Raw genomic sequence first — 21,127 nt, 5'->3', positions numbered from 1 at the left:
TAATCGCTAAGTGTACGACCATCTTCGAGCTGTTTACCAGCGAAAATTAAACGCTGTTGATCTGGAGGAATACCTTCCTTGTCTTGAATCTTAGTTTTAACGTTATCGATGGTATCCTGTGACTCAACCTCTAAAGTAATTGTCTTACCGGTAAGAGTCTTGACGAAAATTTGCATACCACCACGGAGACGTAAAACCAAGTGGAGTGTAGACTCTTTTTGAATATTGTAGTCTGAGAGAGTACGACCGTCCTCTAATTGCTTACCAGCAAAGATGAGACGCTGTTGATCTGGTGGAATACCTTCCTTGTCTTGGATTTTAGTCTTCACGTTGTCGATGGTATCTTGTGATTCTACTTCTAGAGTGATTGTTTTACCTGTGAGAGTCTGATGTGCTGTCAAAATGGTGTCATGTGAGTGGCAATGAAAAAGCTCACCTTTACGAATATCTGCATACCACCACGTAATCTCAAGACTAAATGAAGTGTGGATTCCTTTTGGATGTTGTAGTCACTAAGTGTTCTACCATCCTCGAGCTGTTTGCCAGCGAAAATCAAACGTTGCTGATCAGGGGGGATACCCTCCTTATCTTGGATCTTGGTTTTGACGTTATCAATAGTGTCGGATGACTCTACGTCGAGAGTGATAGTCTTGCCTGTGAGTGTCTATAGTAGGTTAGTGTGGCGAGAGATGAAAATAAAGTGTGGCGTACTTTAACAAATACTTGCATCTGTATCTGTATTAGATGTGTAAACGACTCTAGAGGCAATTTACTCACGATGGTGATTGTTAATAGTTAAGGAGTCTCCCGTGGATGATCCCCCTATCTTGGGAAATAAAATAAAAAATGGGATGCTATGACGAGATCAGCCGTCTTGATTAATTTAGCTTTAATCGGTAAAAGAGGATGGGAGATCCATTCAGTTTATTAACTAAATCCGGTGCATTCTTTAATAAAAAGAAGTTCGCCAGTGATATTCAACTATTCGATGTTAGTCCTCTTAGGTTTTTGTAGAAAATTCTGACGTCGTCTATAGAAATCTTTACCATCTACGAGTACAGACAATCAATCTAGTCAGCTACCAAAAGATTTAGACTTCTTCGGCGATTTTAAAACCAGTTCTGATAAAGGAAAGGAGAAGCCAGTAAAGAAGAAGGACGAGGTTATACCTTCCTATACACCACCAACGCAGGATGAGATAAATAAATTGCGTAAACAAATGCAAATAAACCTTAGTGAGAATGCTCAGCCTCCACTTCGCTCTATAGACGAACTCAAAAGCTGCCTCAAGTTTGAAAACTATATAATGCGTAATATAAGCTTCTTGGATAACCTCACACCCGTACAAGCACAGTCCATTCCACTGGCTTGTAGTGATAGGGATTTACTTGCTGTCGCACCGACCGGTTCTGGTAAGACTTTAGCATACTTGCTCCCACTTCTGCACTCACTTGGTGAGCCAAAGAAGGAAGGCTTCAGGGCGGTTATCATATCCCCAACGAGAGAGTTAGCTCAGCAGATACGAAACGAACTCGCCAGAGTTGGTATCGGTAGAAGGTGGCGAATTTCTGTTCTTAGTAAAGCTAATCAAGCTACGATGAAATCAGATCCATCTACCCGTTCAAAGCATGATATTCTTATTTCTACTCCTCTAAGACTAAAACATGCAATAGAGACCGAAGAAGTGGATCTTTCAAACGTTCGCCACCTTATCCTCGATGAAGCCGACAGACTGTTAGAGATGGGTTTCATAGATCAAGTTGACACTATTGTTGGTGCATGTTCACACTCCTCGATTCGTAAATCACTCTTCACCGCCACCCTTCCCGCATCGGTTGAGGAGGTTAGCCAAAATATTCTGCGTATGCCCGTTAGAATGATAATCGGGCGCAAAGATGCCGCAGCAAAGGGTGTACAACAGAAACTGATGTATGTTGGTAGAGAAGATGGTAAATTACTTGCTGTTCGACAACTTGTTCAAGCTGGTGAGCTCAAACCGCCAGTACTTATTTTCGTTCAAAGCGTAGAGAGAGCAAATGAGCTTTTCAATGAGCTTGTATACGATGGTGTTAGAGTTGATGTCATCCATGGTGAACGTACGGCTGCACAAAGAGATGAAGTTATCAAGCAATTCCGTAGAGGTGATGTTTGGGTATTGATCGCAACTGACGTTCTCGCTCGTGGTATAGACGTCCAAGCTATCAACTTGGTTTTGAACTATGATTTCCCTCAAAGCCCGGCTTCTTATGTTCACAGAGTTGGTCGTACCGGTAGGGCTGGTAGAATTGGTCAAGCTATTACCTTCTTCACAAACGATGATGCTCCTTACCTTAAATCGGTCGTCAATGTCATGAAGAGTAGTGGATGTGATGTACCAGAGTGGATGTTGAAGTTGAAGAAGCCTAATAGCAACATGCGTAAAGCATTGAAAAAGAGACCAATTGAGAGGGAAACAGTCCATGAAGCGGCTGGAACTAACGTCGGTAGAGATGATGTCAAGAAGCACAAACAGATTGTAAATGCTTCTAAGCGAAGAAAATTAGCCAAAGAAGATGTCAGCAAGGAGGAGAAGGACCGTAAGGAGGAAAAAGATGATTAATTTGTTTAGACTACTTATAGAGACATAATTTATTAACTTATGAATCAATCAGCTGTGCTTGTGTTTTAAATAAAGTATGTATTGGGGCGTAATACAACTAGGGGAATATCACAGCTTTGCTAATAACTTTAATTGGTTTAACAGAGATCGGCGCTTAATGCCAACTTTACTTCTTTGCTACCGGCACCTCTAGATGCACAGCAATCAACCATACCACCTGTATTGATACCATTACTAGTGTATGGGACACATTTGCTGTTGGTGGGTAAGTATGGCGCTTTTTCTTTGGGGGGTTTTGCTTACCGGGACTGCTCGTCGTAATGTGCTTTGAGCATATCAGTACATGTAAATTGGTGTGAACAGTTATTTACCTGAATGATCAACTTCCGCGCAACAGTCTTTGGTGATTTGGTACTCGGCACAACCACCTTTTCCTGTACAGATTTCAGGACCTCCCGCTAAGACAAGAGCGGAAGTAGCGAGAAGAGCTGGTATTAAAATTATCTTGAACATAAGTTGGTTGTAATGATTGAGGTAATGTACTAAGACCCGATATCTTCATCCGATATTGTTTTAATAAAAACAGCATAGCATTCAAAATTTTCCAAAAGTCCCACCCGGAAGCTGAAACACAAAGATAAAAGGTTTACTTTCTAAATGTGTAATATATATTTTATTGGAAATACTCTAACCGTCAGACATTCATTTCAGCTGTTCCTGTGTACCTTTTGCGGGGCTGAGTTGTACAGCTGACGGTTCGGATCTATTATGAGGAAGCGAAGCGCAGTATTTAACAGGTCCTACGATTTTTACACAGCAGACGTAGTGTATGTACTATATTAGTACCCTAAATATCGACACCAGTAAGATTAAATATTTAACAGCAGTATCTGACGCTCAGGAAAACTTCACCAACTGAATACTGATTATATCATGAATCTTTTCAAAATGTGTAGGTGTTACAGCATGCCAGATACAATAGGATGGTTTTATTTAAGCAATTAGCTTGTTTAAAAGTGGTGAGTTTTTCTGAAAAGGAAATATCAAAATGCTATGTATGTGTAGTACAATACAATGAAGATATTCAAGTATTCTATAAGAAAAATAAGCTGATGGTAAATAATAATCCGTGTAATCCAGTAACGAGCCTAAAACAGTCAACTTTGAAAATGTAATGTGATGAACCACTCACCACATCCCTGCTGATGTGCCTTTAAATATGTCAGTACTCTGCTCATTAACAGCACCCCGAATAGCAATGAAAATAGAGATCATAATCGCAGAACCAGTCTGTTGAGACATTTGAAACATAGAACCCGCCAAACCAGTTTCATTATCAGGTGAAACCTGCACCATACCAACATTTGTCGCAGTATAAAGAAAAGCACATGCAGCGGACCCTATAACCATTCCTGGTACTGCGAATCTCCAATAGAGACTTTGTTCATCTCCAAAACTGATAAGTAAAACGCCAGAAAGGGATGCGAGATATGCAACAAGAATTGAAAGTTTGAAATTAGCATACTTCAAAATGGTTGAAGCTAAAGAACCACTTATAGCACTAGCAATACCAAATGGAAGGCTAAATGAGTGTTAGTGTAGCATGAGTAGTTGACCTAACTACTTACAAATGAACTGCTGCTTTTGTCGGGTCCCAATGCCAAACATCTTGATAAATATTAGCCAAAGAAATCAAAACGCAAGTCCACCAGCCAGATACAGTCAATGAGGCACAGAACAAAACAGTCATGCCCTTGTAACGCCAAACTCTTGGTGGAATGAGAGCTCTCCTGGGAGACATTCTAGTTTGAAGATAAAAAAAGGCGACCAAAAGCAAGACAGCTAGTATTAGTGGTACTAAGATGTGTGCAGTTGGCCATCCTACTGTATTTCCGGCTGTAAGAGAGTAAATAAGTAATACTAGGCCAGCTGAAAATGCTTGTAAGCAGCGTTAAAAAGGTAAAATCAACTTACCAACCATAATAAAAGAGCTAACGAAATCCATTTTACTATCAGTCTCAAACTTGAGTGGAACATCTGGTATCGTGAAGAAGGAAGCGAGCGAAAGGGGGATTGTGATGATGGAAATAATCCAAAGTACCCATTGCCAGTCGACGCTTGTGAGTAGACCACCAAAGATAGTACCGGTTACATTAGCAATGCCTTTGTTTGTTTAGAGGAAAATATGCACTTCAAATGGATACTCACCTCCGCACAAACAGAAGATTGATAGCGCTATTCGGCGATATTCCTCATCTGGGAACTCCATAACGATAAGCTTGATCCCTGATGGTATAGTTGCAGCAGCTCCTACAAAGGATCAATAGTGATATAGGATCATTTAATTTATACATACCCCATCCCGAAAGAGCTTTGAGTATTACGAGAGCGACAGCATTTTTACAAAAACCAGCTCCAAGGTGTAAAATGCCCATCCAGGCCAAACCAATAACGAAGACTAACTTGGGTGAATATAAATCACTCAATTTACCAAACACGAGTAAAAAGGATGCGAATACCAAAAGATATCTTCTACTGTCAGAGTGTTTAAGTAAAGGAAAATTGCACTCACCCATCAATAACCCATGAACTTGTAGCGCTATCCAATGAAAGCTCTTCACCGATGATTGGAATAGCTATAATTGTGGCATATGTTCCGAATACATCTATATATTGAGCTAAACTGAATATGACTAAGTTTAGCCAATTTTTCCAATTGGGTTTTATATGGATAACTTCGCTGCTTTCCTCGTTATTGAGCTCTCGAGAGGACTTATCTAGCATTAAGCTTTGAAGTAATTGAACACAGAGTTTAATGGCGTCTTCCGAAAATATATACTTTCATGCTGTCGGAACTGAATCGAGTTTCCGACGGAATTCTGATCAGGCAGGATTTTTCAACAGATCAGCTAACTTTTGAGGTTTTAATCGTTTGCGAAACCTTTATCCTAAAACATCTTCAATTAAATAGTCACATAATAGCTCTTCGATTGTAACTATTATGTCAGTCGAGAAGAAAAGGAAGATGAGCAAAGTGCGGGTCTGCGATAACTGCAGACGACGGAAGATAAAGTGCGATATTGAGGATATGCTACTATTCGGTGTAGATAGCTGCAGTAGATGTAGAGATACTAACAGCAGTTGTACCTTCGAAGAGATCGCTGGTAAGGGCACGAAATATAAAGATTTATACCAATCTCTACACATCAAATACGATAAGTTTGTCGATCTATTTCAAAAGTTCCACCCCGGAGTTGATATGGAGACTTTCAGTTGTGATTTCTCCGAGGAATCGTCTAGTAGCTACCGCAGCTTCATCCAGGAAACTCCGATTGATCTAAAAACCCCAAGCAGAGCTTTAGAGATTGAAACTGCTGCCGTTGAAGCACACATAAACAATGGGTTATATCCACATGATAAGCGTATTCTTGGTGATGCTTCCGCTTTCAAGTTGAAACCTGTTGAACAGATAAGACAACTGGCGTTTGGTAGCCCAGGCAATTTTTTCCTACATAGGAGAGCGGAATTTTGGTCGGATTTACTCTGGAGAGATAAGGACGATGGTAGCTTTAATCCTCCTGAGAGCTTGATATCAACTTTAGTGGACCATTACTTTAGTAGGACTAATCTCTTTAGACCACTTCTTCATAAGCAGACATTTTTTGCACAGTGGTCAATAAAAGCTCATGATGTTGATTTTCAGAGGCTACTATGGCTTGTTTGTGCTATTGGGAGTCGATTCTATGATGATTCACGAGTCTTAGATAAATCTGATATCGATAGAGACGGTAATGTTACCTCATGGCACAGCGCTGGATGGCCATTTTTCCTCAAATTTCTTGCGATCGCGAAACCAATGTCAGGGATATCACCGACACTAGCTGATCTCCAACAATCAGTTCTGGCGGCAGTCTTCTTACATTCTACCCCTTATCATGCAAGCTCATGGACATTGGCAGGTAGGCTTGCAAAAAGTGCGATTTGGAACTTTATAACCTTTCTATAGGTCAAGCGTTGGTGTTATCCGCTGATATAGGAGCTCATAGTGGTCTAGTATATAGCGATGAGCTCAAAAACGAGCTGAGGATTAGAGCATTCTATAATCTGTTTCAGATTGATGTTGAGACATCGACATTTCAAGGACGAGATTGCATTTCGCAACAGTTGGTGAAGATAATGAGACCATCTCCACTTCAGGATGAGCTTGGGACTCCGAGTGAAAGCGGTTTAATCTTCTTCAACGCGTTTCTTTCTCTTTTGGTGATTACGCGTGATGTTCTTGCAAAAATATATAATGAAGGCACCATAAGAGATGCACAAAATGACCAACAAAAAGCAGCTAGGATACTGGATACTTTCAATCAACTTAATTCAAGACTAGATAAGTGGTTCATGGGTTTGCCAAGTTATCTTCAATGGTCTGGCAGAAAAGATGATATCTATGTTTTTATTCAGAGGTCTTGCTTGATGGGTTCATATCTTATGGTACAAATTCTCCTACACAGACCATTTATAAACGCCTGTGGTGAATTGCTTTCACTTTCAAGTATCTCTTCAGCCGTTTGTATTAATTGCGCGCTCAGTATGGCACATGTTGCTAGCGAATTCAAAGATGTGGACCCTCGCACAGACACTATGGTTACAAATGTCTTTGTCATCTGTGTGGCGGCATTGACTTCTAAATGGGTTGCCAAGCTTAAAGGAGGAATTATAGGAGCAGTTGTGCAAGTGGATAATGCGATAGATGAGCTTCATAATTATCTCAAATTGAGAGAAAAGCATTATTATGTAGCTGGTAGGTTAGCAGATATTATCAGTTACCTTAAGGATACCAGTGAGAGTAATAATCTAGACAATCTCTTTACTATTTCAAACGAAGAGCTCTTCAACTTGGATATAGATAGTCTTATTAGCTCAACAGTGGCATCTTTGCCTATGTAGACCTATCTGAAAGATGTTTTATTTAGAATATATGTAGAGCAATTATAGTAATAATACAACATTATTAGATAAAGTCATCATTAGGAGTGTATTTTGCGCATGATCACATATATCAAGTCATTTGAATTATCATACATTCCATATTCGCTTGCCGACAATGACTTGGCATCACGACGTCTGCCGCGATCTTCTAGTGAACAACTACCAAACTTCTCATTCCAAGCTTTTATGGCCCCTGTCAAAATGTACACGCGATTGTGTGAGATTTCAGTCTTGTTTAAATATTATGTCAAGGCCCTCTGCAAACCAGCCAGTAGCTCCCCGACCATGACCTTCGGATGAGTTACAATGGAAGATGGACTTCTTAACATGGTTAAGTGAAATAGAATGCTAAGCAGCGTGAAAGACTGAATTGGTAAATTGATAGCGCCTGATATTATATCAGTCGTGTCAGATCTCCTAATATCAACCAGAGAAGTCTTGTCTCACAGTTACTGTTAAGTAGAGTTCAGAAAGTCCATCAACCAAGATACCTTATACGTTTAATATTGACTGGCCATATATTTACCACAAGCTCTCTGAGTCTGAGTCGATAAGATGGCTTGGCATTTTCTTTCAAGATTGTTACTTGTTAAAAATGTACGATGATCAGACAAATGTCGTCGACTATATCAAAATATCGACCATACCTTGCCGGATTAAATCAGCCTGGAAAGCAACTAGTCCCGGATGACTGGACCTTCGATATCGCTAATGAGAATGGTAGGGATGAGCTACGAGACGCACGTTTGATGCACGCAGTATTGCCTAGCAAGCTCAAAGTATTAGTTTTATATGGAAGTCTTCGCCAAAGGTCTTACTCGCAACTTCTATCATTTGAAATCGCTAGGATCCTACATCATATCGGAGCAGACGTTAGAGTATTCAATCCACATGGTTTACCTTTGAAAGATGATAATTCAGAACATCATCCCAAAGTTCAAGAACTTCGTCAACTTGTATCTTGGAGTGAAGCTAACTTCTGGGTATCTCCTGAACAGCATGGTGCTATCTCAGGCATTATGAAAACACAGATAGATCATATTCCGTTATCCCTTGGTTCGGTTCGTCCTACACAAGGCAAAATTTTGGCTGTCGCTCAGGTCAACGGGGGCTCGCAATCGTTTAATGCTGTCAATACACTCAGATTATTGGGACGATGGATGAGAATGCACACAATTCCTAATCAAAGCTCAGTACCAAAAGCGTGGACTGCATTTTCACCGGAAGGTCGCTTTTTACCTATAAGTAACCGTGAAAGAGTTGTCGATGTCTGCGAGGAACTCGTCAAGGTGTCTTGTTTATTTTACGGTAAACATGATTTATTTGCTAGTAGGTGGAGTGAGCGCAAAGAAAAAGAGGTTAAAGGACGTCTCCTGTCTCAAGAAGAGAAGGAAAATAACAACAAAAAGTCTGACTGAAGTAAATAAATAAATATAAATATATATATATATAGTTTTTTTTTTTGTTACCTTAGATTAGCAAACTTTTTCATTGATGCTACTACAATGTTTTACCAAATAGAGTTTAACAGTGGATGTTATAGCCGCACAAATTTATCTTTTTTTTTACATGATAAACACTCTATTACTCTCATCATCATACCATGAAGGATCAAATAAAGCAGCAACTCAAAGCACATTTCAACGTCTTTGATTTGCACCATTACTCGTGCCCATTTGTACTTGAAAACGGCTTAATCTATGATAGCCGCACAGAGAATAGTGATCGCGTCATCATGTTCGGCTACAGAGAGCACTCCTATTTCGAAGAAGGGTTGTTTTGGCTTACGTCTCCACTTCTCATACTGAGGACTATGTACTTTGTTCGCAGATATGGTCCCATCTACCGGATACGAGACCCTTCTGTCATATTCCCCACCGGCAAGTGCTCAGCATGCGGCATGCCATATGGAAACATTGATACCACGAAATATTTTATTCACTGGAAAAATAAGTCAGAGCTGTGTAAACAGAAGAATGTGGATGATTTGACTGACAAGGTGTTAAAGTATCTTTGAAGGATTACAGGGACAGTGCGCGGTGATGTTTTGAGAAGAGGATTGAGCATTTCAATATAGTGTTGGGACAGGAGCAGATAGTTATGCTCGACATTCAATCCAACCCCACAAATAATGGATCACTATCATCCCATAATAGATCACTCCGACTATTAAATTCAGAAGTATTCTACGAACATAAGTACACTGCAGCCGGGATAGCTCAGGTATTGCATACGATGTGGTAAAGACAATGTCTTGAGACATGATGATTACTTCTCAACTCGCGTGAAAATCCGTCCTTTGGCTAGACATGATGACTTCCCTAACGTATCAGCACCTTTATTATACGGGTTTTTTAATATGGATTATGGTGATTATACCTTTTTACTTTGTGGCGCAGGATAGTCAAGTTAAAGCTTCTCACTTCTGAATGGATGTAATTATGGGATTTCAGCTACAAGATTTGATGACAAGAAAACTAAAAAAAAAGATATATCTCAATACTGAGAGTTGTTTTATTTTTTTGTCAATTTTGTTTTGAAATTCAGGTTCTAGTCAGATATACGCCCACACCAAGTTACCACTCGGCACTCAAATCAGCGCCACATAACTGTTCTTATCGCTTAATAACACATTCTACCAGCACATGGATTGGTTACCAAAATATTTTTATGATCCCAATAACAACGTGTGATGTCGCTGGTATTTGATGTGTCAAGGTGAATTTACATGGATAGAATCTATCCTATATTTCCTTACACTTCCAGTCACATTTTGGAAATTCATCAGATTTGATGTTCTGGAATAATGACCCAACCACTTAGATCCCATCTTCATAGTACCTACAGGGAAACTATGTCAGAAACCATACCAAGAGTTTGATTATTTACTCAATATTCCTGAAGAAAAGCAATCAAAATTAAAGTAAAGTAAAGCAATTAAATTCCTTCTATTGTTTTATATTATTTATTGGAAATGACCTTCAAAATTAGTGTCAGTAATTGCAACCGATACATGATAGAGGGTCCTCATTGTAAGTACTAACCTTGGTTTTAGAGTCTCGTCCACGTATTATTCGACACTAAAGAAGTCCGTGATTGGCACTGAATAACCTAGAGTTTGTTGTCTTGAAATAGAAATGGCTCCTTTATAACAGATTTCGTTGGGTCATTTTCGAGCATTCATTATTTCTCGGATTAAAATTGCGTCACTGGACCAAGGATTTGACGACACTTGACTATATTGGCTTTTTTACACTCTAATGACCACCCATGGAAACGCTTGCCGCTTACGGTATGCTCAACATATCTTCACGGTGGGTATACATATTTTTTCTGACACCAGAGAAAAATTAAGCAACTCATTAACGACCCAGCAATAGCTGTATAAGCATAACTTAATAGAAACCTGAGAATAACAGGAATACAATAAGCTATTCATATTCACTCTATGACCTCTCCCTTACGTAATAATATTTCATTATATTTGGTGTAACATTGTAACCTATGGCGGTCACATTAAACCAGCATTGATTCAAGTATATCTTGGAGCATCATAGTACACAGTTTACATCTACATAATATTCCACTACCTTCATACAGTCCCGTTGTGAATCCTTCTGAAACTCGCATTAAGTTTAAACTAGAGCTCAGAAGTATTTGGAGCTTTGTCAAGGCTTTCATTTAACCATTATGGTAACATAGCTAAAGAGAATCACATAAAAATTTGCGCGCCATGCCAAGCGTTAGCCTTCCAAATAAGTTTAAGACATGTTATAAATAGGCTGAAGCTAAATATAGATGGTTTTTAAGAAGACTTATCTGATCGATCCTGGGATCGATCGATTTATCAATCATGATAAGAAGATCAAGCTACGTTTCAGCAAACACAACTACCAGCGGTGAGAAGGAGTCGAAGATGAAGGATGAGAAGGATGTACAAGCACCAGTTGAATCTACCCTTTCCCTCGGTTCCAGATGCTATATAGTTGGTCTAGTCATATTCATGTCATTGTGAGTATGCTACTGTGTGAACCACATTGCTGACTTTACGACAAGTGGACCGGAATATTTCGGATCTATAAACGGCTCATTGAAGAGCACACTAAAGAGCAAGCTAGACATCAATAACAGTCAATTCGGTGTGATCTCATCAGCCTCGGACCTCATCAACACAATTCTGCCAATAGTTGGCGGATTTCTGGTAGATCAGTTTGGAATATGCAGCAGTACTATAACTTGCATGTTGTTTATACTGCTAGGAAACATCATTGACTCAATCGGTGCAACCGCAGATCACTATCAGACCTTCGTAGGCGGTGGAATCGTCTTCGGCATAGGTCAGTCGGTGCTGGAGACAGCCCAGAGGAAACTCTATTACCAGATGTTCCCCAATAGAGGTCTGGCTCTGGTGTATGCTATTGATCTTGGTTTTGTGCGTATCTGCAACATCCTTGGCAAAGTGACAGCACTGCCGATCGCAAATGCCAGAGGATATGCTATGTCATATTGGATGTCGGTGGTATTTACGGCACTTTCGCTCACTGCTAATCTTATAGTCGTATTTTTTATGTCAAAGAGGAACCGCATCGACTGCAAGGTCGTGTTTGACAAAGATACGACGAAGATACATAGAATACTCATGACTCTGCCATCAGGGTTCTTCCTGTTCGCTGTATCGTGGATATTCCAACCATCAGTCTTCTCTACATTCAACAAAATCGTCGCTGACTTGGTTAAAGTGCACTACAATGTGTCTGCAGAACAGGGAGGATACTACAGCGCTCTGACACAGGTAATACCAGTTGTAATGACACCGCTTGGTGGTGTATTCGTGGATCTATATGGCAGGAGACCACAATTTGTTCCAGTACGTTGATTTTTATGCGCCTTTGCACCCTAACAACCACATAAGGTGGCTGCTGGTCTCTACATAATAGTATATGCTCTCATTGCAAAGACGTCAGTGCATCCAATACTACCACTTATTCTGTCAAGTATCGCATTCTCGCTCTCCACCATCTCCCTTCTCGCTTCCATTCCGCTGATTATACACAACGACAAGTATCTCGGCTTAGCGTTGGGGATTTGGAAGAGTTTCATCAATTGCGGAGACGTCATTATGAGTGTTGTGGTAGGAAGAGTGCAGGACATCACACCAAACGAGGTGTGTTTTGATATGTTACAACTGAGCTTATCTGACACCTTACAGTCATACGTCAACGTCATTTGGATATTCATGGGTGTGAAGGCATGGGCTGTTGTGCTTGGTGTAGTTTATATAATTGTAGATAGAGTGTACTGCATGAAGATATTCGATCGGAGTGTCAATAGTCGTGTCAAGCTGGAGGCCGACCTCGGGTGCAGCATCTTCGTAGCATCTCGACTCAGTTGGGTGAACAGATATGTCAACTGTCTCTGTGTATTCTTTTATGGTGCATTTGTGGTAGCTGCGTGGGTGACCTTCTTCTATTTCTATAAGAATTAGATAGGTAATCGGTGTAATGCTTAGACTCAAACCAGAATATAAGACACCATGCTAAAGCATATATCACGAAATTGTTATTAACATATTGCTGCGACTGATATAAATTTTCATTGAATTACGTTTACTTATGACTGCTTGATATTTTGCGAAGTCTGAGTACAGATCGTTAATGGATCAAGCAATCAACAAGAACGCGCACACGTGAATTAAACCAGACGTAGATGATGCTAACCAGAAGAAGTTCTGGGAGGCTGGAGGTTTATGCTTGCGTATAGGATGAAATGAAATGATTGTATTCGATTTAAGTAAGTGCTGCATGCTAGTACTATATTTTTGGTCCTAATTATATATTATATATATTTATTCATTTATATGATGGTTTTTCTAATATGTGACGTGACAGCAAGTGAGGCACTTCTAAAATAGAAATAAGATGAACTGAAAATAGGAGTAGTATTAGTAGTTGCGTTATTATAAATAATTTTATGTTCCAATAGAAGTATTATTTGCTCGACAACTGAGATGCGTCCTCAAAATCGTCTAAGAAAACAATTCTATGCTACTAAGCAATGTTAAAGCGCCATATATGATAATAAAATTGACATTAGACGAAACAAGTATGGTTGGGCTAACCAAAGAGTATTCTTTTATCTCTTTTACGGGTTCTATCTGCTAATGAAACACCAAACTGTGCATACAACTTTTGAACACTATGTAAGGTCTAGATAGTTACTTTAGAGTTGTTGTCCTATTTCAATGAAACTTGAATCTAATAAAAAAGTAAATGAAATATTGCTCTTGAGCATTAAAGATTCATCCAAGTGTTAAGTCAAAATTAGTAATCCTGATAGCCAGATTTTGAGCGATTAATGTACTTAATAAAGTTTTGCAATGTTTATGATGTATCTGTGTCTGTTTATTTACAATCTCAATAAAAGTAATCATGTAAGTATATTTATCACGTTAAGTATCTGATAAATTGGAGAGCGTTTCATTATCCGTAATACTGATTAATTCAAGGTAAATGATCAGCAATAACGGCCCCCCTTCGGCAATTGGACAAAGTCAAATATAGTTCTGATATGGCTTTTCAATTTTTAGCGACAATCTTGAATTACATTGGGTACAACATTTTAAGAGTGTCAATTGATTAGTTTGCTAAACTAAATCAACATTGTCTTAGATCTGCAACCCTTTATACATAGTATCAGATACGTCATGTGGTTTTATCACACCGGTAGCACTTTCCTCCGAGCCAAACAACTGTTGCGTCGGCCATGTTCGGGCCGTCTTTACTTGTTGTAAGCCATCTTACATAAGTAATAAGAAAGCACGTGTAGCGATAAAGTGAATAAAAGCGGTTGCCAACAAGTGTATTCCCTATAATAGACCACAAATATCCTATTCTTAGCCCCCTTCTCAGGTAAGAAGAACTTTCCTCTTTCAGCGATGACAGGGCATGAATCCTCGTGAACATCTTTCCAATCGAAAACCCGTTTAACCATAACTTTAATTGGATGACATGTCAAGTTTACAAACCTTTTCGCACAAACTGATGGAAGAAATCGTAAAATTGTTAAGATGAATCAGGTAACATTTACTCCCTCAAAGGCTATGCAGCTCACATTTCCAATCTATAATAGGGATGTAAACATGGCCCCTCTTTATCATATATAAATTAGGAGGGTTATTGTAAGATAACTCAACATCAGGTCGAGGCTTTGGAAGTCTATGCATCTTAAGGGGTAAGTTATTAGTAGTGCAACCCAGCTAAATAACCATATCTCCCGCTCAAATTACTCAAATCCACGTCACTACGTCAATAGTCAGCTGATGATGTATGGTGGCATTACATTACATTACAGGATAGCTTCACTCTGCTAGTCATTCCTCTATTCCGCAGTCCATAGCTACTCACTTGGTTTTGGCAGGTTACCTTTGCAGCATGAACTCTGTGTTTAGTTGGGATCATCAAGTATGCAAAACGATGGCGAGTGCAAAGGTTGTAGGGACGACGTTCCAACATCACAGGACCACCACCCACTTAGTTACGTTTCTAGTTCTCCGTTCTAGACTTTTCGTTAGGTTATGCCATTTCAAGTTGGTACTAGGTCATCATGTCTCAGTTTGGAATATCTAGCTGGCGAAAGGAACAGGGAAATCTAATACATTGTAAAACCCATAGACATTGTAGTTTAGCCATAACATATTTAATCATGCAATCAGGTAACTCTCTAGTCTCAAATGCAACACGCATTACTAAGGTTTGGCATGGTAAATTTGGTGATTTTCTTCAAAATGGACTGAAATATCAATTACTAAAACGATACCCCGCTGCAAAAGAACAGGATTGGATGTTCTAGGAATATGGGACACTGTCATGCAGTTAGTCACATATCTGGTCCGATTATCAACCTTTGTTACTAGTAAATGACACATCAAGATTGATCTTTTCCATACAACGTTTTCATATCTTACTGGACAGAAAGGAGGTAGATAATTGACATTTTATTGGTCAATACTATTAGAAGGTTACTTAATTTTCATCATTAAGTGAAAGATTTCAAGGTCAGCAGAACCTTGGAGTGGTATCACTTTATGAAGACCATCATATATTGTGTGTTCACCTAATCTTACACAAAGTATCGAGATTCTTGGACGTAACCAAATAGTACAAATAAGCAAAATATTTTATGTACATATTCGCAGTTAGATTAAGAGTTTTTAGGGCAAGCCTCTTTTCGTCTCAATTATGAGGTCATTAATTTAGCTAATGGAGGAACTTTTTTGGCTTATAGCGCCAAGCAATTCTCGGTTAGATTATCTAATATTTTGGCGAACATTTTAATTACTCAGAAACTACCGAAGACAAGTGTATAGATGTGACTTAATATATTTTCTTCAATACGTCAGGGAATGCTTTAAACTCTAATTCTTCACTTTATATTATTTCCTTACCATCCAAATGTTCGAATAACTTGTGTTATTCGATGTAAAAGCCTCTTCCTTCTGCATTTGTAATTTAACGTGATATTGACATTTATTAACTTCTATTCCGCAGCTAACCTTACTTATATTCCCGCATCGGCCGGCAAGGTGGCCCGCTGATACAACTGCGCTTGATTGATTTTAAATATTTTCCTTTTCTGAGTAAGACATCGAAATAGTTTTGTTTTAAGATTGATACATGTTTAGACCCCCAGGCAAATGAGAAGAAAAAAAAGCTATGTTGCATATTTCAATTTGTAACTAGCAATCTATTACCCTGAATTAATCTATAAAAAAATGAAAACAGAAACATTTAAAACTTCCTTCTCTTTTTAAAGCCTCATCAGAATATAGGTTAGACTTATTAGGAGCTCTACGGTTATTGAAGTTATGAAATATTTCTTGGTACACCTTTTATTACTCTATATCTTTGTGGTTTACATTTTTCTATTTTTGATGTTAGTATATCAGCAAGAACATCTTTTGATAAGCAAGAATGCGAAGGTGCTGACTTTTGCACTCTTGACACAAATGTTAGCACTAGTTACGGTACTCAAGCAGCTCAACATCCAGTAATAAAGTTTTATTCCAGTGTTGAATTTATTGACTGGACGGATTCCCAGGGTTTATCTCACTACGACGAAGAATCACATATGTATCCTGTAGACGTTGAGAAAAGATTGGGTCTAGGAGCCTGTTGCAGAGGCGAGTTTGCTAATTTAAAGCGCTCTTCAGAAAATCTTCCAGACCCAAAAGCCAATCAAACTGGTATGACGGAGGCTTGAGATGTAAGCACGGACCAGGTTTTTAGGATGCTAGGGCGTAAGATTCGGCACGTGAGAAGTCCATGATTGGAAACTGGATAGCCTACAGTCTGTGGTCTAGGAGTAGAAAAGGCACCTTGTCAGAATAGCTCTGGTCGTTTTCGAGCATGCAAGATTTCGCTAACTACAATTGGGTCACTGGTAAAAAGCGGTGGCGATACTTGCAACTATACTGATCTTTCTACACTATGAGATCGTCCGCGAGAACCTTTTTATTTATGGTATGTCAAACAAATGTCTATAATGGATGTAAATTTTTTCTTCTGATACCGGCGAGAATCTTGACTACTCAACAACGACCGAACAAAAGTTATGTAAGCATGACTTGAAAGATTATTCAGTACAACAGGAATGTTTTTAGCTTAATACCCTTCTTCACCTCCACAATAGCCGTGAAAAATATTGGCAATTCTATTCCGAGTTTCTAGTTTCTAGCGTAAGGTTCTTCATATCAGTTACCGAGGTCATTAATTAAGCTAACCGAGGAGCTTTTTTCGGCTCGTAGTGCTAAGCAGATCTCGGTTAGATTATCTTATATCATCAATGAAAAGTTTGACTACTCAGCGACTACCTAAGGAAAAATTCATAAGTGGGCTTAATACATTCTTCGGCACATTAGGAATACATTAAACTAGATTAATTTATTGTATACCTCTTTTTTTACTGTTGGAATAGCTTTGTAAAAATTAAAAATTAAAACATAAAAAAAAAATCAATAAATTAATAAATATACATGCACATCTTTCATCGTTACATTAAAACGTTGAAGATCAGTGAAATCGTTTAAAGTGTATCTAGAAGTATGGTAAATGTGGGGAACAATACTTTTGTTGCAAGTTATATCGCTCTCTATATCTTTTTGCTGCAGTTGGTGGGTTTTGTCTCAGCAGCTAAGCATGAAGGAAAGGAAAATTGTCAAGGTTCTGATATTTGTTATACTTATGAACATGATTCATCTGACTATATTATATCGGATGTTACAGAACCGTTTAAATTGAAGATAGACTTCAACGGTATATTCACTGAGTTGGATGAAGAGAAATACTCTAAGCTAGTCAAACAGTCTCATTTGGATGGTGCATCAGATGAGGATAATATTCAATATTCTAACTTGTCCAAAATAGAAGAGCGTGGTTTGAATAAGAGGTTAGGCTTAGACGCTTGCTGCAATGGTTTGGTTGATGATGCACCTAGAAGAAGCGGAGATATATCAGATGACGTGTCTACAAGCGAGAAACGACAGATGCCTACCTACGAACAATATCTTCAAGCTCTTTGAGCATCTGGTCTTCTTGAGGGCCAGCCCCCAGCACCATGGTATAGAGATTCTCAAAGGATCAATTTTGCTGTAGCAACGGCAGCATCGTTTTACGCTCCCTTAAAGGATGCCATAGGATTGTTTTTGAAAAAAAGTAGTGAGAACGCCCAATGCGATAACACTGCACTATACGAAGCGGCTCATGGCTCAAAGCTTAAGATAGCCATTCTTAACGAAGGGACCTGCGATAATGAAGCAATTGATCAGACCATCTTTGACGGAGTTGATTCGGTCTTGCAGTGGCTCGGAAAAAGTGGTTGTAAACGTTGTTGTGTCCTTCTAACACATGGAGGAGGTTGGTCGGCTACAATTAAAGCTGTCGAAGGTGATGACAAGATGGACCCAGCAATATTGAATTGTGAGAAAACCACTAAATATAATTGTAAATGGAATGAGGACGGGCCACAGCCAGGGTGCGCTGCGTGGTCTGAACGTGATGAACTTTGAGAGAGATTCAGTCTGGGATAGGAAAGAATCGTTTTCTCCATGAATATCAATTGGGCTGGCGAAACACTTTAACATGTAAACATGTGACTATACATGGGACTCTTTTCCGCGCTCAAAAAGACATCAAAAGTTCAATTTGTTTATTGACGGTACAGAAACAACCTGTGTCAATATAAAGTCATATCTCCCGTAGTTGCTGAGATATGGAAACTTCCGCCTATGACGTCATGAAAAGGTATACCTGAAATAGCTCAATATAGGCCATTGAGCAGCTAACTGGCACCAGCTGATTCGTCGCTGATCAATGTATTGTTAAGTGTCTTCATTTGCTACACTTCATTCTCATGTGAAAGCTCATGGTTTGATTCAACTATATTACAGATCCTTGAGTCAATTTCTAGACTATTGGAGAGTAAAGTGTATGACAAAAAGGATGTCATGGGATGATTGAGTGACGAAGAACAGATAAAGTCTTTCTGTTTCCCTTTTTCGTAGGTCGCTGCTGAGTAGTTAAATGTCTACATATAACGTTAGTAGTCCAGATTTCCCGAAATGATACTTTGAAAGTGTTAATAGTCTAATGCAGAAACATTCTAAGGAATATTTATCAAAGACTTCTTATATATTTGATCTATACGGGAACGTATATTTCCATCCATATTATTTAGTTATGATGAGATTCATACTATACTGATACTGCATGTTATTATTTCTATTTTCTTATTGTATAGCGTATAGTGTAGCGTAATCATCAATGATATATCTAAACCATTGTACTTTTCTTCAGAGAGCTAGTTAAGGGACTTCCCTTGCTTCTAACCTCTATTATCTCTATTCTTTAATTACTTCGTTTGCAGGCCTCTTTATCTCATCCAATCTGGTCCAATATGACTAGAGAATGAGTTATCACCTATTAACCAGATTTTTTTAGGTTAGGTCCTAACCTAACATAGAATACACACACACCCACGCAATACATCACCATCAATACCCACGTTAAACTTTTCTCCGCCATAGGTCACATTTCAATTTTGGTTCTTTTATGGTGTTGTAACCTACGACGCGTCGAGATTCTCAGGCGCGTCTATACCACCAAAATCGAAAGATACATCTTTTAAAATTTCCTCACCTTTGAATTCAGAGCTTTCGGATTTATCAGAAGGGTTTTAGGCCCCTCCGGCAAATCGGCCGATTTTCGATGATGATGTGCCTACCATTTTGGCTAACCCCAGCTGATATATTAATTGATTATGCAGTCCATTAATCAATGCTGCGTGTATTGATATATCGATATATTTCATTAGTCTACGACCCTTTCTTACTGCCAAGGTAACCCTTTAAAAAACATTCGCATTATATTTTCCGAGTTTCTAGTGTAAGACTTTTTATCTCAGGTACAGGGGTCGTTAATTAAGTTGGCCGAGGAACTTTTTTCGGCTCGTAGTGCCAAGCGGATCTCGGTTAGATAATCTTGCATCATCAGCAAAAAGTCTGACTACTCAGCAACATCCTAATCAAAAATGAATTGTAGAAACGATATATATGGATTTAGGCTAACAAATTCGTGGGTAATTTGCAACGCTTTATAACTATTTAGAAAAGGAAATTCGTGGGTAATTGGTTAGGTGAAAAAGCAACATGGATACGTTTCTACAAAGAAATACTAAAGACTATCAAAAGATCGTTACTAAAAGTGAAAATTTTAAAAATAAGACATCTTAAAATACTGCCTAAATCAACCGGAAGTTTGTCACTCTCTTCCTTACGAGCGCAAACGAAATAAGCCTCTGTAGGTGGTCCCAATTGGGGGTAATCCTGCGCCATTGCTTGAAGTGCTCAGTGGTGAGGGTACTCATAGCACCTCCCGCGCCAAACACAATTGGCACAAACGTAACTGGAACGTGATCACGATACTTGAGGACTTTCTTGTGGGCTTGATGGTTCAAACCAACTCGAATTAGCTCACTACCACTCTTCTTCTGCCAGTCCTTAGTAACTTGTTGTATATAGGGGACTAAGGCTATTGACGAATGAACAGTGATATCGTGCATCGTAAGTGCACCAGCACCATTACTCTCCTTGAGGACCAGATCCATTCGCTTATTATCCGAACCTCCTAACGGTATCTCCATGTCAACCTTGAGGCCAGCAGCACTCAGAAACTTTGCAAGATAGTTCCTGATAGCATCGTGTCTCTTTGTCTTCATTTGAACCCGATCACGACAGACATCGTCATGACCTGGAACATTCCGTTGACCACATTGGCATATCTGGGCCGCACCTGGGCAGAGTGTACGAATATGAAGTAGGGACTTGAATTCTGCATTAGTGAAGCGCAGGCCAGGTTCAAATGGCAGTGAAGTCAAGGGCTTACGTCCAAGTTTTGTACCATTCTCTGACAGCTGACACTTGCCATACACATCCAGCCTGTCCTCCTAATTTTTCCACTTGTCCTTATTGATACGGTCAGTGTATGTCTTCTG

At 39.1% G+C, this 21,127-nt stretch overlaps 7 protein-coding genes across 7 annotated transcripts in view; 5 read left to right on the top strand and 2 right to left on the bottom strand.

The window, feature by feature from the left end:
• Nucleotides 1-729, bottom strand: part of WALSEDRAFT_52959 (ubiquitin) — a gene marked incomplete at both ends in the record, with an annotated part of 2,299 nt that extends 1,570 nt beyond the window's left edge. The window contains 3 exons of the mRNA XM_006960694.1: nt 17-386; nt 437-664; nt 712-729. Coding sequence (XP_006960756.1) covers nt 17-386; nt 437-664; nt 712-729 — 616 coding nt within the window. The remainder of the gene's footprint in view (nt 1-16; nt 387-436; nt 665-711) is intronic.
• Nucleotides 730-1,306: 577 nt separating this feature from the next.
• WALSEDRAFT_22904 (DEAD-domain-containing protein) lies at nt 1,307-2,599 on the top strand (the record flags this gene model as incomplete). Its single annotated transcript, XM_006960693.1, has 1 exon — nt 1,307-2,599. One exon carries the CDS (start codon nt 1,307-1,309, stop codon nt 2,597-2,599), a length of 1,293 nt encoding a protein of 430 aa, XP_006960755.1.
• Nucleotides 2,600-3,787: 1,188 nt separating this feature from the next.
• On the bottom strand, nt 3,788-5,383 carry WALSEDRAFT_22924 (MFS general substrate transporter; the record flags this gene model as incomplete). Its single annotated transcript, XM_006960692.1, has 6 exons — nt 3,788-4,181; nt 4,228-4,528; nt 4,574-4,762; nt 4,808-4,909; nt 4,956-5,128; nt 5,172-5,383. The coding sequence occupies 6 exons, from the start codon at nt 5,381-5,383 to the stop codon at nt 3,788-3,790; spliced, it is 1,371 nt and encodes a 456-aa protein (XP_006960754.1).
• WALSEDRAFT_61587 (hypothetical protein) lies at nt 3,880-7,571 on the top strand. Its single transcript, XM_006960691.1, has 7 exons — nt 3,880-4,181; nt 4,228-4,528; nt 4,574-4,762; nt 4,808-4,909; nt 4,956-5,128; nt 5,172-6,558; nt 6,606-7,571. The coding sequence occupies exons 6-7, from the start codon at nt 5,601-5,603 to the stop codon at nt 7,538-7,540; spliced, it is 1,893 nt and encodes a 630-aa protein (XP_006960753.1). The 5' UTR covers nt 3,880-4,181; nt 4,228-4,528; nt 4,574-4,762; nt 4,808-4,909; nt 4,956-5,128; nt 5,172-5,600; the 3' UTR covers nt 7,541-7,571.
• A 760-nt stretch (nt 7,572-8,331) lies between these two features.
• On the top strand, nt 8,332-9,000 carry WALSEDRAFT_22869 (arsenate resistance ArsH; the record flags this gene model as incomplete). Its single annotated transcript, XM_006960690.1, has 1 exon — nt 8,332-9,000. The coding sequence occupies one exon, from the start codon at nt 8,332-8,334 to the stop codon at nt 8,998-9,000; it is 669 nt and encodes a 222-aa protein (XP_006960752.1).
• Nucleotides 9,001-10,431: 1,431 nt separating this feature from the next.
• On the top strand, nt 10,432-13,162 carry WALSEDRAFT_61585 (MFS general substrate transporter). Its single transcript, XM_006960689.1, has 5 exons — nt 10,432-10,896; nt 10,963-11,593; nt 11,639-12,449; nt 12,495-12,746; nt 12,792-13,162. Exons 2-5 carry the CDS (start codon nt 11,436-11,438, stop codon nt 13,065-13,067), a joined length of 1,497 nt encoding a protein of 498 aa, XP_006960751.1. The 5' UTR covers nt 10,432-10,896; nt 10,963-11,435; the 3' UTR covers nt 13,068-13,162.
• A 4,519-nt stretch (nt 13,163-17,681) lies between these two features.
• Nucleotides 17,682-18,158, top strand: WALSEDRAFT_66574 (hypothetical protein; the record flags this gene model as incomplete). The annotated part of the gene is made up of 1 exon (XM_006960688.1): nt 17,682-18,158. The coding sequence occupies one exon, from the start codon at nt 17,682-17,684 to the stop codon at nt 18,156-18,158; it is 477 nt and encodes a 158-aa protein (XP_006960750.1).
• Nucleotides 18,159-21,127: the final 2,969 nt, after the last annotated feature.

The sequence above is a fragment of the Wallemia mellicola genome (genome assembly GCF_000263375.1).
Source record: "Wallemia mellicola CBS 633.66 unplaced genomic scaffold WALSEscaffold_33, whole genome shotgun sequence".
Lineage (NCBI taxonomy): Eukaryota > Fungi > Basidiomycota > Wallemiomycetes > Wallemiales > Wallemiaceae > Wallemia > Wallemia mellicola.
Note: the sequence above shows the minus strand (reverse complement) of the source record. Positions and strands in the feature narration are given on the sequence as shown.

Bases quoted from the DNA above. Each gene is read 5' to 3' on its own strand.
- WALSEDRAFT_61587 (XM_006960691.1), top strand. From the start codon at position 5,601: ATGTCAGTCGAGAAGAAAAGGAAGATGAGCAAAGTGCGGGTCTGCGAT. The intron at 6,559-6,605 runs GTAGGCTTGCAA...ACCTTTCTATAG, and splicing joins AAGCTCATGGACATTGGCAG to GTCAAGCGTTGGTGTTATCC.
- WALSEDRAFT_61585 (XM_006960689.1), top strand. From the start codon at position 11,436: ATGATAAGAAGATCAAGCTACGTTTCAGCAAACACAACTACCAGCGGT. The intron at 12,450-12,494 runs GTACGTTGATTT...CAACCACATAAG, and splicing joins GGAGACCACAATTTGTTCCA to GTGGCTGCTGGTCTCTACAT. The intron at 12,747-12,791 runs GTGTGTTTTGAT...GACACCTTACAG, and splicing joins AGGACATCACACCAAACGAG to TCATACGTCAACGTCATTTG.